General features: G+C 35.1%; 1 protein-coding gene and 1 pseudogene across 1 annotated transcript in view; both read left to right on the top strand.

The window, feature by feature from the left end:
- Positions 1-8,211, top strand: part of PRDM15 (PR/SET domain 15) — a 148,365-nt gene extending 140,154 nt beyond the window's left edge. Inside the window, exons 19-22 of the mRNA XM_036747347.1 lie at positions 420-595; positions 4,760-4,840; positions 6,265-6,474; positions 7,190-8,211. Of these exons, the coding sequence (XP_036603242.1) occupies positions 420-595; positions 4,760-4,840; positions 6,265-6,474; positions 7,190-7,666 (944 nt within the window). The 3' untranslated portion in view covers positions 7,667-8,211. The remainder of the gene's footprint in view (positions 1-419; positions 596-4,759; positions 4,841-6,264; positions 6,475-7,189) is intronic.
- Positions 8,212-15,052: 6,841 nt separating this feature from the next.
- On the top strand, positions 15,053-15,599 carry LOC118835291 (annotated as a pseudogene).
- The last annotated feature ends 2,599 nt before the right edge of the window (positions 15,600-18,198 follow it).

Raw genomic sequence — 18,198 nt, 5'->3', positions numbered from 1 at the left:
CTTTTGTGAAGGTGCCATGCAGACTAAAAATTAGCTATACTCCCTTCTATTCCCACTTAATATTTGTAAGAAGTCTATTATATCTTTTCTAAAATTCTATTCATTTCATTTATTTCTTGTTTATTTTATGGTTAGATTTATCTAGCTCTGAGAGGGGTCAATTGAGGTCCCCTACAATTATAATTTTACCATCTATTTTCTCCTGTAACTCATTTAATTTTTTCTTTTAAGATTTTGGATGCAATGCCATTTAGTCCATATATGTTCAGTACTGATATTAATTCATTGTCTGTAGAACCTTTTAACAAAATGTAGTTTCTCTGATTATCTCTTTTAATTAGATTTGTTTTTGCTTTTGCTTAGTTTGAGATCATGATTGTTACTCTAACCTTTTGTACTAAATTTTTTTCCTTATGAAGTGGGAAAACAATGGACCTGCTCTGTGTGTCACAAAAAGTATGTCACAGAGTACATGCTTCAAAAACACATTCAGCTAACTCATGACAAAGTAGAAGCTCAGAGTTGTCAGTTATGTGGAACAAAAGTTTCAACCAGGGCTTCAATGAGTCGGCACATGAGGCGAAAGCACCCAGAGGTAAGTTAGCATTTGCCAGTATAGTGTTTGGTGATGGTAACAGATTATACATGGAGCTTGCTCTCCAGGAGCATAATTTTGGCAAAGATCCTTAGCCTAAGGGACTTACAATCCTAGCACTGTGCTTAAAGTAAGGACTTGCTGAATTGAATTTGGTATAATGTGGTACTTTTACAACTTGAGTTGCACTTTCAAAGCATTCTTTTAGGTAATCATGTTGTTGTTCAGTCATTTAGTCACGTCCAACTCTTCATGACTTTGTGGACCATGCAATCCATGAATTTTCTTGGCAAAGATACTGGAGTGGTTTGCCATTGTCTTCTCTAATGGATTAAAGCAAGCAGAAGTTAAGTGACTTACTTGCCCAGGGTCACACAGCTAGTGTCTGAGTCCAGATTTGAACTTAGGTCTTTTTGCCTCTAGGCCCAGCACTCTAGCCACCTAGCTGCCTCCTTAGCAGTGGTTAAGTGACTTCCCCAAGGTCACATAGCTAATAAGTATCTGAGGCCAGATTTGAACTCCATAATCATATTATTAGCTCATAAATATCTACACATTTCTTACTCAATATTTGTTAATTTTAATCCAGTTTCCATATTAAAAATAACTGTCCACAGATTTCTAAGCAGTTAATCTGACTTTGTAATCGTTATTTATTAGGGTGATAAAACCCATTTAATATACCACTTTTTCAGGCCAACATTATTGCTTTTATTTCTCCTGAGTTAAGGCAATTTTGCCTCCATGCTATTTTACTAATTATTAAGCCTATAATTTGTTTTATGCCCAGAAAATAATTAAGTAAGAGAATAGTAGACCAAATAGTTAAAGAACTCTCTGGTTTGATGTCAGGTTTTGAGAGGAATCAAGGAGTGGTTTTTATTTCACCACCTAATATAATGTTTTTTTTCATACATCCAGAACTTAATGGATGAAGAAATGAAGGTAGAAGGTAAAAAAGAATTTGGCTACATGCTAGTTATTATTATTAGTGATAGCATATCTGATTTTTGTGAATTTAATATTTTAAGGGCACTGGACAATTCACTATTTCTTTTTTAATTTTTATTTTATTCTGAATATAATAGCCAAAAAAATTTCCATATACAAAGTAGAACATAAAAAGAGATGATTATATTTGAAAACATGAATCTCTATCCCATGTAACTTATTTTTTAAAATATATATATTGTAACAAATTCAGCATATTACTTTCAGAACTCTCCACTTATTTGTCTGTTTCCTTCTAAACTCTTTTATGTTTTCTTCTGTGCATTTTAAAAAATGTTCAAGTGAAACTCTTTTCTTTCTTTTTTGTTTTGTCAACCCTATCAGATATGGCTTTCTTTCCCTTCCTTTTCCAGCTCTTCTCCTCCAAATATAAAATGGAAAACACAATCCTCATAACGAATAAGCATAATCAGGCAAAATGAATCCATACATTTGCAATAGCCAAAAATGTGTGTCTAATTATGTCACTTGAGCCCTCCTGTTAGGAGGTAGGCAACATGCTTCCTTTGCAGTCCTCTAGAGTCATGGCTGTTCATCATACTGATCAAAATTCTTAAATCTTTGAAAGTTTTTTTCCTTTAAATGTGACATTGTTACTACATAAAATGTTCTCTTGGTTCTGCTCAAGTATAATTTTATATAGTTCTTCCCAGCTTTCTCTGAAAACATTCCCTTCATTATTTCTTGTGGTTCAATAATACTCCATTCCATACACATACCATTATTTATTCATCCATTTCTCAGCTGAGTAGTGCTTTGTTTCCAGTTTTTTGCCATAATAAAAAAAGAGCTGATATGAATATTTTTAGGCATAGGAGTTCTTTCCTTTTTTCTTGGATCTTTAAGAGTATAGGTCTAATGGGTCAAAAGGTTTGCAGTTTAGTGACTTTTAAGACATTTCTTTCTGTAATGGCTAGACCAGTTCACAGATCTACTAACAGTAAACTAGTGTGCCTTTTCCCCCCTACATTCCCTCCCAGAAGCTCCCATTTTTCTTTTTGTCATCTATGCCAATCTGATAGAGAAATTCAGAGTTGTTATAATTTGCATTTCTCTAATTTTTGGTGATTTTGAACATTTTTTCACATGGCTATTAATCACTTGGATTTTTTCCTTTGAGAACTTCCTCTTCATATCCTTTTATTACTTCCCTCTGGACTATGCCACTCCTGGCTATGCTTCAGACTTTCTGGACTTCAACATGCCTCATCTATAATCCCACCTTGGAACATCCCTCTGCTATGCCAGCCCCCTTCTCCTATTGGTGAGTTCTTCCATTTTGTGGAGGTTCCAGGCCAACCAACCTTCATTCCCCTCCCAGCCGTGCTTCTGACTTTCCAGACTTCAACATCATGCCTCATCTGGAACATCCATCATCCCCTGTGGCCTTCTCAACCTGGAACATCTCTCTGCTATGCCAGCCCTTTCTCCCATTGGTGAGTTCCTCTTGGGGTCTCCATTTTTTGGAGAGTTCCAGGTCGGCCAGCCTTCATTCCTCTCCCAGCTGTGCTTTTGACTTTCTGGACTTCAGCACTATGCCTTATCCATATTTCCACCCTGGAATATCATCATCTCCTACATTCTTCTCACCTTGGAACATCTGCTATGCAGACCACTTTCTTCCATTGGTAGTTTTTCCTGCAGCCTGCATTTTATGGACAGGCCCAGACCAGTTAACCTTCATTGCGTTTCTGACTTTTTAGACTTCATCACCATGTCTCATTTCCATTCTCACCCTGCAACATCCATCATCTTCTGTAGCCTTTTCACCCTGGAACATCCCTCTGCTATGCTGGTGCCCTTCTCTCATTGGTTGTTTGTCCTGGGGCCTGCATTTTGTGGACAGGTCTAGACCATTGTCCTTTTGACTTTTTTGGACCTCAACACTATCCCTCTTCTGCATTCACGTCTTTGCAAATCCATCATCCCCTACAGCCTTTTCACCCAAGAACGTCCCTCTACTTTGCTGGCCTCCTTCTCCCATTGGTGAGTTCCTCCTGGGACCTCCATTTTTGCAGGTACCCAGGTTGGACTTCACTCCCCTCCTAGCTGTGCCTCTTACTTTTCAGACTTCAGTATCATGTCCCTGTTCCAGGTACCTTCCCACCCTCCCCTCTCTCTACTTCCTACCTATATTTTATGTATGTTCTTTTCCCCTATAAGATTGTAAGCTCCTTGAGGGCAGGGACTGTCTTTCTTTTTGTTTGTATCTCTATCCCCAGCACTTAGCACAGTGCCTGGTACATAGTAGGTGTTTAATAAATGTTTGTCACCTTGCCTTGCCTATTGGGAATGGCTGTCATTGTTATGTATTTGAATCAGTTCTTTGTATCTCTTGGATATCAGACATTTATTAGAGAAGCTTACTCCAAAGATTTTTTTCCCTCATTTCAATGTCTCCTTCCTAATTTTAACTGCCTTAATTTTGTTTGTACAAAATCTTTTCAGTTTTATGTAATCAAAACTATCTATTTTTATCTTTTATCATTTTATTTATCTTGTATGGTTATAAACTCTTTCCTTCTCTATGAGAATAGGCTATTTAAAGGAGCCCTGCCTTCAGTTTTTGCGAGTCTTTTTATAATGTATATAATCACTCCTTAAACAAGAGTTTAATCTGTTTAAACAATTTGTCTGTTTTGAAAAAGTTCAAATTTTGTATAATCAATTTTCTTCAAATGGAATATTTATCAGCTGCATCTCGTGTGCTAGACATTACAGAGAAAGACTCAAATCTGAGTTGCACTAAACTCAAGCAAACTGAAAACTGAAAAGAAATATGCAGAAAATAAGTATTCAAAAAGAGGTGGGGTACTTTTGATTTCACATATATTTTCTTCCTTTCCAGTTTTGTAATCTATTTAATGTCTCGGTTTCTTTTGCCCATTTCTGTTATTCAAGGACTTAATACAAATTTGTAGTTAAACCACATCCTTCACTTCTTTTCAGTCCTCTGGCTAATGGTCTTTAGGCTATTTTGCTGCCTCTTAGCACTACCATCAAAGATGAAAAGGAAAGAAAATGAAATTATTATTCCAGTTATAATGAAGCATTATTTTGCCTACAATTCCACATGCCTAACATTTACTTAATCGGCTGGTCCCTCAAATTCAACGACTTATAAAGCTTACTACTTTTGTTTTTTCACTCTAGGTCCTCTCAGTTAGGATTGATGATTTGGATCACCTCCCAGAAACAACCACCATTGATGCCTCTTCAATTGGCATAGTTCAGGTAACTCAAAGGAGACTCATTCAACTATATAGCCCACTAACTACAAATTTATTCCTGGTTTAGTATGTTATCAGGGAATTTATGACCAGTAGCAAAAATGGACTGATCACCTAGCAAGAGTGATATCTGATGGATAGCCCATATTTTTGTTCTTTTGGTTTCCATGTAATGCTAAGAAATCCAGAAAAAGGTAGGAGAACCAATGTGGTAGACTTATGGGAGGGCACAGACAAGAGTTATATAGAATATAAGTAACATAGAAGATCCCCAGATATATCAAGATAATTGTTACTGTGAACAACCAATACTGGTTTTTATATTAGCTTGAGGTTTTTTTTTTTAAATTCAATTTTATTTTATTTTCAGCTCTGAATACTCTCTCCTATACCTTTCTCTTTTGCCTTCTCCCTTCAAGAGAAAATGAGAAAATAAAACCAGTTACAAACATTTATGATCAAGAAAAGCAAATTCCTGCATTGGCCATGTCAAAAATAACAAACAGAACCCAAAAGCCTTATTTTGTACTCTGAGTCCATCACCTCTCTATCTGAAAGCAGGTGGTGTGTTTGATCCTGAGATCTGGAGCTATGGTTATTTTAAGTGTATTGATCAGAGTTTCTAAGTCTCTCAAAATTGTCTTTACAATACTGTTGTTATTGCACAAATTGCCCTCCTTGTTCTGCTCACTTCATTTTGCATCCGTTGATACAAGTCTTCCTGGGGTTCTCTGAACTCATCTGCTGAAGAAATTTCTTACACAATCGTATTCCATCACATCGGTACTCTTGTAGTGCTGATAAACTCCCTAAAAGTTTATCTCATGGGAAGTCTACTGTAAGTGCTGCTCAGTGAACAATGTAGAGTTACAGGATGACATGTTTGAAACTGGAAATTACCTTAGTTCAATCTCTACATTTTAAAGGTGGTAAAATGAAGACTGAGATGTTGAATACCTTGCTCAAACTTATACAACCAAGTAGGATCAGGAGATGACCAAGACCCTCTGGCTCTACATCCAATACTTTCTACTGCATCCCATTAGCCATTTCAGCTAAGAAAAAGTACATGAGAATTGTGAAACATAACAGAGTCTTAAGAATTAAAATTGTACCTGACCCAAAGGGGAATGAAAGAATACATGATGGACATAAGAAACCTATTGCATACTGCCAATGATGATTTGGATTCAAGAAGTAGAAGAGATGTTATTCCAGAAAGGAATGCTCAGAAAAGGAAGTGGGTTGGTCATGTAGTAAGAACAAAAGGCTTAAGATTTATTTACAGATGCTGGAAGATAGTCTTTGAGTACTTAGACTTTTTCCTTTTATGGGTACTATGGGTGTTTTGTGGTTAGTTTTTAGTTATTATTGTGTGATCTTACCCACATGACTTTGTCAGCTGCTAAAATTATTGTTTTTCCATAGCCCGAACTTGCTCTGGACCAGGGAGAATTACCAGAAGGTAAACATATAAAAGTTGCCAAACGGAGTCACAAACGAAAGCAAAAACCAGATGAAGAGGAAGAAGCACTGGTATCTGAGGATCCCACATTCAGTGAATACACAGAAAAAGAAGCTGAATTCACAGGGAATGTGGGAGACGAGACAAATTCTGCTGTACAAAGCATTCAGCAGGTCAGTGCGTTTAGTCCTTTATTGTGAGGCTAAAGTAGAATACAACCTGCAGTCTAGTCACAAATGCTGGAATCCTGAAAACCAAAGACCTGTTCCATAGAAATATAAGGTATTACAGAGAATAGTGGACCTAGATTTTTTTTAAAATTTTCTTGTATTGGAATCTGATGATTAGGGGTACCTTTCACCAAATGTATGTGTACGTTTGTTCCACGATATCAGAACACCTCTTCTTTGGTAACTAAATTATAAGTTATTACACTTATTTATCTTACTAGAGAAAGAATGCTGCTTTTCTCCCTTACTGGTTAGCTGTGTAGTAAATTTTATTCTAGACCTTCTAGCCTTATCTTCAGAGTGTGAATTTTCAATCCAATGACAAATTTACCTGGAGTACTGAAGCAGAGTGAGGGCTTTTTTCCTCTGTCCTTTTCAGGGTTAGTTTTCTTAATTTTCTTTCTGATTGTTAAGCTTTGCATATGTTTCTCAACTTTATGTGTCTATGTCCTTTTATTTTGCCTGAATCTCTCCTAGCATTAAATTAATCTGAATTAATCTTTAATGAAAATACTACTATTTTGAGGAAAGAAGTTTTATATACCACCTGCTCATTCCCACTGCATTATACTAACTTCACCATAGTGATACATGATATGTTTTAAAATAGGAAGAAATTATTAAACATAAATATATGATTTTATGTGATTCTCTCTAGGTGGTGGTGACCCTGGGTGATCCAAACGTCACAACGCCATCTAGTTCAGTCGGTTTGACCAACATTACTGTAACTCCCATCACCACTGCAGCTGGAACCCAGTTTACAAACCTACAGCCAGTGGCTGTTGGCCATCTTACTACCCCAGAACGCCAGTTACAACTTGACAACTCCATTCTGACAGTGACATTTGACACTGTCAGTGGGTCCGCCATGTTGCACAACCGCCAAAATGACATTCAGCTTCATTCTCAGCCAGAAGCCTCTAATCCACAGTCTGTTGCCCATTTTATCAATCTGACCACCCTTGTCAATTCCATTACTCCCCTGGGGAACCAGCTAAGTGAACAGCATCCTCTAACCTGGAGGGCAGTGCCTCAGACTGATGTTCTACAGCCACAGCAACAGCAAGTACAGCCACAGACAGGACAGTCACAAGTTCAGACTGAGCAACAACAGCAGATGTACAGTTATTAAGTTATATTACAAAAACTTTTATGAGAACTGTAAGGAATAAAAAACATTTTGAAAACTTTGAGATTTGTTGTTATATACCAAACAAAGAGTAAAACAATCCCAACTATTTCATTGATCACAATGTAAATGAAACCCAACCTGTGCAAACTGTCTCCAGTCCCCCATATCCACGCGTTAAATTCTGTCAGCCTAAACTTGAGAGGTAGCCAACTTTTAGTTAAGTTCAGATCACAATACGCTATATAAGGTAAAGAAGTCACAAATATTAATATGCTTTTATTCTTTCTATTTAAAAACAAAAAACTTTATTAATTTTCTTGGGATGGAGAATGTGAAATTAAGTGTCAAGAGAAGTAAGGTACTCAAAACTAAATGACATTTTGTTTTCTTTTTCAAAGTTGCCATCTTCCAAAGCACATATTAAAAAACATGGTTAAAAATGGAAAGGGAGTTTAATGTGATAGAAATTTGCTTTACAGTTATAAAACAAATGTTAGGCCAGTTTCCTTAATTTTGGAAGCTAATTAAGTAAACAAAAAATAACATTGTCCTCTTTGAATTTTCACCTAAGTGAATTTCTTGCAACCATGTTCTAAAACCAAATGTGAAATAACATATTTAATGACTTTTTCAAGCAATGTTTTAAGTTGAAAGGTTGTCATAGTGAACAAATCTATAATGTGAATTTTCTAATTTACACATCAAAATATCTTCAGTAACTTGCCATTTTCATTCTTTTTCCTTCTCTTTTTATTCCTGGAAAGACACTGTATATTCAGGAGCTTGTTCTGGTCAGTGTTGTCTTTCTTAACCTTATAAAGTAATTTGCACTGAAAAATTATCTATATCCCCATTTACACAGCTATTCAGATATTTGGGGACATTTCTGTGACATGAAAAAGCAAATCGAAAATACTGTCATTTCTACTGTCTACTTTGGAAAACCCTCAGGATCCTTTAATATCTAAAAGTCTAATATCTAAAAGACTAATGTCAGTAGCAGGGAAGAACAATTAAAATATCCATATATATTTCTTTTATTTATATTTTAATTCCAAATGTTAAATTTTTGTTAGCAATTTTATAAATATAAAATTGTTGACTGATACATTGTGAAATTTAAAGGCACTATAATTTAGTGAAAGGCAAAAGAGGTTAACTTTAGCAATGATTAAAGTTTATAATAGAAATATAATTGAGGTCTTAATCAGTGTACTTATTTGTTCTTCCTTGCAATGCCATCTATATACATATATATAGAGAGAGAGACGCACACCTTATGTATCTGTCTGTGTGTAGATGTGTATATATGTAGATATGTGTATACATACATACATACATACACATGCATATATACATATTATACATATATATACATATATATATATGTATAAGCATACACACAGACATGAGATAATGCCCAAGGTTCATTCATTGTCCCCCTTGGTATTACAACAACCTCCATAACTAGGAGCAAAAACTTCTGGGATTTTGTTTGTGTTTTAGGGCAACAGAGTATTGAGTGGCCAATCTCCCAAAATAAATGTTATAAAGAAAACTTTTTTTCCCAAATTTATCTCTTCTGAAATTTCTAAACTCTGTTGGGAAGAAAATTTAACTTATATTACCTGTAACTATTGTGTTTGATGTAGATGTTAAAGAGGTCTACCTTGAAGAAACAGTCTTTAGGTGATTAGTGAAAAATAAAGCCCTGTGTTAATGTTGTTCTTGTCAATGAGGCCTACTGTAAGAATGCCAGTTCCTTAGTATTTAACTTTAATCAAAATTATAGATGTTTTCAGACAAAATATGATTTGCTTTATGGAGAGTACTGTTTTCATAAAACAGGAGTGCTTTTCCAACACAGAATCAAAAAGCTAAAAGGGTCCTTCTGAGAGGTTCATTCCTTTCCTACATTAACCCCACCTTCCTCTGTTGAACTACTCCAAAATCTATATCACTGAAGTTAGATTTTTATAATGGAAGTCTGTTAGGATAATGCAAACAAAATCAAGGACATCATGACAATAGCCTAAAACTATACAGGAAGATTCACATTTAAAACAGAATAAATTTTAGTATTGTAGTCTACTGGTTTCCAAACTTAGTCCTATGAAGTCCAGTGTTCCAACAAAAAAAAAAATGACAATGGCAGACAATTTAACTTTTCAAACTGTTTTTTGATGTATATATGTATGTGTATATGTGTGCAAACATAATATTTTATAACAAGACCATCCAGTACCACAAGCACAGCAATTTCATTAAATTAGGATTTTTGTGCAGTGTTTTATTGTTTCTTCTTTAAAAATACAACTGACATATTCCAAGCCCAGGTAGTCTGGAATTCCAGACTATCAGGATTTTTTTAAGAGCTCCAGAGTTCTTGAGTAACTGAAAATCACTGACAGTAAACTGTTTTTTAAAATGACCTAGTAAAGAAGAAAAATAGGCTGGCTCATAATTGAAGTAACTCAAAGCAACAAAGCTTTTCATCTTCCCCATGAAATAAAGACTTTTAAAATCACCATCTTATTTTTTCCCAAGGACGTTTTTCTGTGCCTAGGGTGTCATAATGTTTAAAAGAGTCTAACTTATTAATTTTGTGGCCATGCTATGCCTCTCCTATTTCTTTAAAGCCCATAATATACTATTTCGATGCATGAGGATTCTTAGTAAAATTCAGAATACTCGTTTCCAAAGTACACATACGTACTTTGACTTTTAAACAGTTCAGTTCTTGATGCAAAATAGATATCTTACAGTAATAATATCTGTGGATTTTCATATCAGAAAATGGATAGCAAAAAGTACTACTCAGCCAAAAGTGATATACTGTATATTGTTCTGTGTATATATGATTGTTTATTGACAGAAAGTATTCTATTTAATTTTTAAAAAACATATTCCATGGTGCACAGACCTAGCAGCAAAGGAAAAAAAATAAAGTAGAAATTTTTGTGGTCATTTAGTCCTGTGAAGACATCTTAGTTATCAATTAATAAATCATTAAGGACTTATTTTTGCCTGTGAATTCCTTTTAAAGTTACTTCTATATAGTTGTATGCAACATGGCAATGTAAATCTTATAAAAACATAACACAGGGTACAATAATGATTGTTAAAACATTGATTATGTGCTGCATGTTGAAAGGAGAAGAAAAAAATGATGCCTCCCAAGAGACCATGGTTTGTGATATTTTCTCTCAGGAAAAATGTACTGTATTAAGTGCCATTACACTGTATCTGATATTAAACTGTTTTGGAGAATTCCAGGTATGGAAAGTATATTTCATATACATAACACTTTTCTTTCCACCTGTTCAGAGTATCCAAAGGCTTTACATCTAAATTCCGTATTGGTGACTTTTATTGGATTTTTAAAAAGGTATTTAAAATTGTTTTGAGAGATTGATTGTCTCTGCTTCCATTCAGTTTTTTTCTTATGATGATCAAATAAAAGGTGCTGTACTATCTGACTTTAAATTAGTGGACTCTGCTAAACTTCTCATCTTAAAAAGTAGACACTGTGGATATATATTTAGTCCATAGTAATAACTTAATATGATGCCATAATTCTCCCCCAAATCTCTTTATTTGAAATACACCCCCAACCACTGAGGTATTAGTGCGCTTCATAAAGAGTAACAAGATACTTGTAGTGTTTTTGACAAAACTTGGACCAAAAAGAAAACTAAAGAAATGCAGATTTGAAATAAGAGTTGAGTAAGCCAAAAAAAAAAAAAGGTAGCTGTTCAAGTAGAAACTTTGTAGAGGAAAAAGACAGGAATGATTGTCTGGGATGGTATTACAATTCAAATTCTAAACCTCTTTATTCCCTAGTTACAAAAGGTTTGGGGGAGGTAAGAATTTTTAAGTACCTGAATTCACCCTTAATAATCTTGCTTTTGAGAATTTGTGAGAGAAGAGACCATGTATCTCAGCATCCTTTATTATCTGAAGATAATTCTGCTCCTAGTAGATTGAGAGGCATTTTATACAGGTATGTATTAGCTTTGCTAAAGAAAGGCACTCTTTCAAACCACTTGAAATAATATTTGTATAGCACCTAAATATAGGTATGGGATGTTTGACATACATTCTCATTTAAGCCTCACAACAGTCCAGCTAAATTGAGCATTCAAACAAGCCTAGAGAGGTACAAGATCACCCACCTATCAAGTGGGAAAGCTTAGACTCAAACCTGAGTATAAATTTATTTTTTATTTTTGTTTACAACACCAAATTCCACAAGTTTTTGAGTTCCAAATTTTCTCTCACTCTCTTTCTCCCTCTCCCCCCCCAAAACGGCATGTTATCCAAAATATAGGTTCTACATATACCTTCACTTTGAACTTATTTAAATAATTGTCCAGTTGTAAAGAAGAATTATAGCCAATGGAATGAATCATGAGAAAGAAGATACAAAATCAAAAAAGAAGGAAAAAAAATAAGAGAGCAAATAGTTTGCCTCAATCTACATTCAGACTCCATATTTCTTTCTCTAGATGTGCATGGCTTTTTCCATCATGAGTCTTTTGGAGCTGTCTTTGAACCTTGCATTGATGAGAGGAATCAAGTCTATCAAAGTTAGTCCTTACAGACACTGTGTGCCTATAATCATGTATAATGATCTCCTGGTTCTGCTCCTCTCACTCAGCATCAGTTTATATAAGCCAGGTTATTAAGAAGTTTGCCTGCTCCTCATTTCTTATAGCACAATAGTATTCCATTACATTCATATACGACAACTTGTTTAGCCATTCCCCAATTGATGGGCATCCCCTTGATTTCCAGTTCTTTGCCACCACGAAAAGAGCTGCCATAAATATTTTTTGTACACATTGGTCCATTTCCCGCTTGAGTGATCTCTTTTGGATACAGCCCTAGAAGTGGTATTGCTGGGTCAAAGGGTATGCACATTTTTATAGCTCTTTGGACATAGTTCCAAATTGCTCTCCACAATGGCTGGATCTGTTCACAACTCCACCAACAATGTAACAATATTCCAATTTTCCCACATCCTCTCTAACATTTATTATTTTCCTGTTTTGTCATGTTAGCCAATCTGACGGGAGAGATGTGGTACCTAAGAGTTGTTTTGATTTGCATTTCTCTAACCAATAGTGATTTAGGGCATTTTTTTCATATGACACTAGATATCTTTAATTTCTTCCTCTGAAAACTGCCTGTTCATATCCTTTGACCATTTCTCAATTGGGGAATGACTTGTATTCCTATAAATTTGACTCAGTTCTCTGTATATTTTAGATATGAGGCCTTTATCAAAGACAGTAGTTGTAAAGATTCTTTCCCAATTTTCTGCTTCCCTCCTGATCTTTGTTGCATTGGCTTTGTTTGTACAAAAACTTTTCAATTTAACATAATCAAAATTATCCATTTTGCATTTCATAATGCTCTCTATCTCTTGTTTGGTCATGAATTCTTCCCTTTCCCATAAATCTGGCAGGTAAACCATTCCTTGCTCTCTCAAATTGCTTATAGTATCAGCCTTTATTCCTAAATCATGAACCCTTTTTGACTTTATTTTGGTAAATGGTATGTTGTTGGTCTCTGCCCAGTTTCTGCCATACTGTTTTCCAATATTCCCAGCAGTTTTTGTGAAATAGTGAATTCTTAGCCCAGAAGCTGGATTCTTTGGGTTTATCAAAGAGTAGATTGCTAAAGCCGTTGACTACTGTGTCTTGTGTACCTAATCTATTCCACTGATCCACAACTCTGTTTCTTAGCCAGTACCAAGTAGTTTTGATGACTGCTGCTTTATAATACAGTTTGATATCTGGTATGGCTAGGCTACCTTCCCTAGCATTTCTTTTCATTAATTCCCTTGATATTCTGGACCTTTTGTTCTTCCAGATGAATTTTGTCATTATTTTATCCAGCTCTGTAAAATAATTTTTTGGTAGTTTGGTATGGCACTGAATAAGTAGATTAATTCAGGTAAAATTGTCATTTTTATTATATTAGCTTAGCCTAACCACAAGCAACTGATGTTTTTCCATTTATTTAGATCTGATTTTATTTGTGTGAAAAGCGTTTTGTAATTGTGTTCATATAGGTCCTGGGTTTGTCTTGGCAGGTAGACTCCCAAATGTTTTATAGTATCTATAGTAATTTTAAATGGAACTTCTCTTTCTATCTCTTGCTGTTGGGGTTTGTTAGTAGTATATGGGAATGCCAAGGATTTATGTCCTCCTAATCTTTGTTGCAATGGCTTTGTTTATACAAAAACTTTTCAATTTAACACAATCAAAATTATCCATTTTGCATTTTGTAATGCTCTGTATCTCTTGTTGGTTCATGAATTCTTCCCTTTCCCATAAATCTGACAGGCAAACTCTTCCTGCTCTCCCAAATTGTTTATAGTATCAGCCTTTATTCCTAAATCAAGAGCCCATTTTGACTTTATTTTGGTATACAGGTATGTATTAGCTTTACTAAAGAAAGGCCCTCTTTCAAACCACTTGACATAAGATAAAATATAGGTATGGGATGTTTGACATATGTTCTTATTTAAGCCTCACAACAGCCCAGCTAAATTGAACATTCAAACAAGCCTAGAGGTACAAGGTCACCCAGCCATCAAGTGGCAAAGCTTAGGCTCAAATCTGAGTCTTTTGACTCCAAATCTAGGGTTCTTTTCACTAGAATTTAAACAGGTAACATGGATGTATACATGCTGCCATATCCAGGTGTTATGCATTAAAAATAGATATACCCCTTCCCCCAAAAAAATACTGGAGTCACTGGCTGTTCATTTCTGTCTTCTACTTTCCCATCATCTAAGCTAAAAGTAGAAGATAGCAACAAGAATCCTTACAAATGGGATAAAAATAATCTCAGAATCTCAGAGTTAGAGCAAAAACTTAAAAGTTCTAAAGCATAATCTAATTTTGCAGAGAAGAAAACAAGTACTGGATGGAAGGGATAGGGTGTACCTAGAGGAACTGGCCATGCCTCTATTTCTCCCTTTTTTTTTATACACAAAATGTGGACTTACAATTCATGATGTAAAGCAAGAAGCTTTTGTGCTCTATAGGCCAGCACCAAATGGTTTATAGATTAAAATTTCAATTTACAAGTAAGGTCATTTTGATTCAAAATAATTGAGGAATGCATTTTTGGTTAACTGAATACTCTTTGATATATCATGCATGGATTACCAGTTTTGAAAAAATCAAATATACTTAAGAAATAAAATTACACAATAATCAGACCACACTTAAAGATCATATAGTGCCAGAGCAAGATGGCAGGGAGCTGATGTCCCTGGGAGCACCCTCCCACCCCCGCCTCCACCTGGGGCTGGCCCTCAGGGGCTTGACTTCCAAGGACAAATATCGTGAAGAGAGTTGATTAAAATCTTTATTTGTCTGGAAAGCCGACCCAAGAAGAGATGTTCATTCCAGTCTTCTAGCCAAAAAGGAACAAGCAGTCTGTACAAAATAGTTGCACAATGTGAAGTTGGAATGCCTGGAAACATACAACAAAATTTGTCAAGAGGTGCTACCAAAGGGTCATGAAGAAAAAATACTCCCCTTGTACCTTGGTGGGGACTTGGAATACCTGGTATGGGGAGCAAGATCGGGTTGTCCCCCTCTGGAGGTAAGAGTGACACTACGCAGCCCTCAATGAGGTTATGAGAAAGCTCAGAGAAAATAAGGAATTTATGGCCTTCCATGCAAGTCGTTTTAGGTAGGACAATGAGGAAGCAGTTGGAGGGTTTTTCTCTCAGGCTGGGCAGTTCTATATGGTGCTTTGGGCTTACAGAGACCTGCAGGCCAGGGAAGACCACCAGAATGCGGCGTGCCATAACTACGGCTGGGAAGAACTGGTGTATTATACAGTGCCCCAATTCAGGAAAATGGATTCAAGAATCATGATACCCCTCAACATTTCACCTCTCAAGTAAAGTTGGAATGAATTGTCATGTGCCTACATAGATTTAAGTGACAAGCATTTGTATTAAATTAATTTTATGGTATACATTATATATCATGCTAAGAAAGAAACATTGAAATATAAAACTTATGTATGTAGCTTATTAGAAAGACCTCTTTTCTTTAGACTCTAAATGTTCATATAAAAATTTAATTAAAAGAAAAAATAAAATTGGCTAATTCTAACAGTGCTCAGTGGTCTTTTGTGAAATATCACTGTTTTGATCTGACATACTTTACCGGAGTCCAGTGGGGAAAAGAGAAAACAGACTACAATTTGAATCATTTCCTAATAGGAACTCAATCATGAAATCAATTTCTTGATAGTTATTTAGGATAAGCAAATCTACTGAAGAGTTACAGGGTTCAAATTAATTTCCTTCCTGTTTCAAGAAGAGCTCTGGACTCTAGTCATTCACTCCCAATTCTAGTTTGGTTACTCCAGCAGTTTTTCTGACTACTGAACTAGGAACAAACCATGAATGTGTGTACCCAGCACTTGAAAATGTTCTGATCTATTTTCCTCTGTAATCAGTTGTGAATCCTGGGAGACTGTGACATGGCCAGTCTGGTAGTGGCTGATATGTACACCCGAGCAAGAATCCAGTTTTGGCAAAGTGTTACAATGATGTCTATATGAAAAAAAAAATCACTGCATGGATCCTGTTCTTTGGACTGCATGATCTCTAGTTTTGAAATAAACACCTTGAAGAGCACTAATTTTTTTAAAAAAATATTTTTTTATGATGAGACACATAGGACTAGGAAAAGAGGTTTTATTTTATAAGCAATCACATATGACCTCAGATGCATTTACTGAGTCAATATTTTAATAAATACACAGTAGATATTTCTGAGGCCATGTGAAGGTGGTGCATGTTGAGATGCTGAGAGTGCCATAAAGCAGAGTACTCGGTCTAGTTCTGTCCAATTTCATTTTTGAATGTAGTGTACCAATTTTGCTCGTGTCTGTGATAATGTGGAAGTCCTATTGAAATGAACATTTTGTCTGACCCAAAGTTTAAAAATTGCTGTGTGAAATATAGTGTATACGAATCTCTTCCCCTGTGTCTAACTTGTGCGTGTCAAGGCTTTTCTGCAAAAGTATATAAAGTCAATAAAATCCTTTTAATTAAAAAAGAAAAGATCATATAGTACCTAAGAATATCAATTCATTTGTTAGATGACTAGTAAACCTATGCAACCTACGGCCTGGCCCTTCCAGTCCCCATTTAAAACAATTTTCACATCTAAATGATGTAATAATCTTCAGTGAAAAAGAAAAATCCCCATTCTAGAAAGAGAATGTTGTCCAATTGCCCCCCAAAATAAACTGGAGAATATAGGATTAATCTGAAGAACTACGATTAGATACAAAGAATAAAAGACTAGAACAAAAGCATTTGCGCACTCTTTGAAGTGAACACAAATAAGCCTTGACTATGTTGCTGACCATTAGAAGCTTTTAAGCCTTCCCTATAAATCATGTAGTTAATCACAAAATAAACACCTATGTACCTTGAAGACTGGAATTTTATGGCATTAAATATATATTTTTATGAAGTAATTTTTAAAATGTCCCTTGAAACTGAAATCCCCTTTTATGATTGATGTTGCTCCCTAGGCTGCCTACCTTGCCTACCTCTAGAAGGAACTATTATTAAGTATCAAAGCTAGCCACTGACAAAAATCTTGGCATTGCCTTTTAATGTGACATTGAAAAAGTATTGCATAAAATCTGAGTTATTATTCATTCGAGGTGTACTCCTATTTGACAGAAAGAAGCTATTAAATGACATTTTAAAGTTATAAAAGAGCAGAGAAAGAAAAGCTGGGTGTTTTTGCATAAAATTCAGCAGACCTCAAGATAAAAAAATAATTTTAAAGTATGTAAGAAGACAGCACTTCGGGGGAGGGAAGCTTGGTAATTTTTAATGTAATTTATTCAGCAAGTAAATACTTGGCAAAAGCACTTCAAATCAGAAAATACAAAAAATAGCTATGAAAGTTAAAGTAATGAACCATACTCAAAAAGTAACAAATATTTTTCTATGAATGCCACTATATCACAAGTGCCTTGGTTTTGACATTTTAAATTTTTTCCACTGAAATTTTTTTTTAAAAAAGGCACCCACCAACATTCGCCCTTGTTTCTTTATAATTCTTTCAAACATGTTAAGATTATATTATAAAATTTCCATGGAACAAAATATACATGTATATTATATATATGTATATATAATATACATGTATATTATGTATATGTATATATAATATACATGTATATTATATATATGTATATATATAATATACATACATATATAAAGCACAGAAAAAATGTGAAGTCAAAATTTGACTAACGTGTTTTAAAAATCAAAGTTACCCTCATCCACAAACACATTAATAACTCTCTAGACACACATGCAGGCGTCCCCAATTACACGTTGGTCTAAATGACGCCGGAAAACCACTTTCCTCTAGAACATTTTAATAAGTGTATAAGATGGCTGGTCCAGCTCTGCCTGGCTTTCTTCTCCTTCGCCTGAGGACTCCCTCCTCCTCCCCCTCTCC

Source organism: Trichosurus vulpecula, chromosome 2, assembly GCF_011100635.1.
Source record: "Trichosurus vulpecula isolate mTriVul1 chromosome 2, mTriVul1.pri, whole genome shotgun sequence".
In the NCBI taxonomy this organism is placed as follows: Eukaryota; Metazoa; Chordata; class Mammalia; order Diprotodontia; family Phalangeridae; genus Trichosurus; species Trichosurus vulpecula.
Note: the sequence above shows the minus strand (reverse complement) of the source record. Positions and strands in the feature narration are given on the sequence as shown.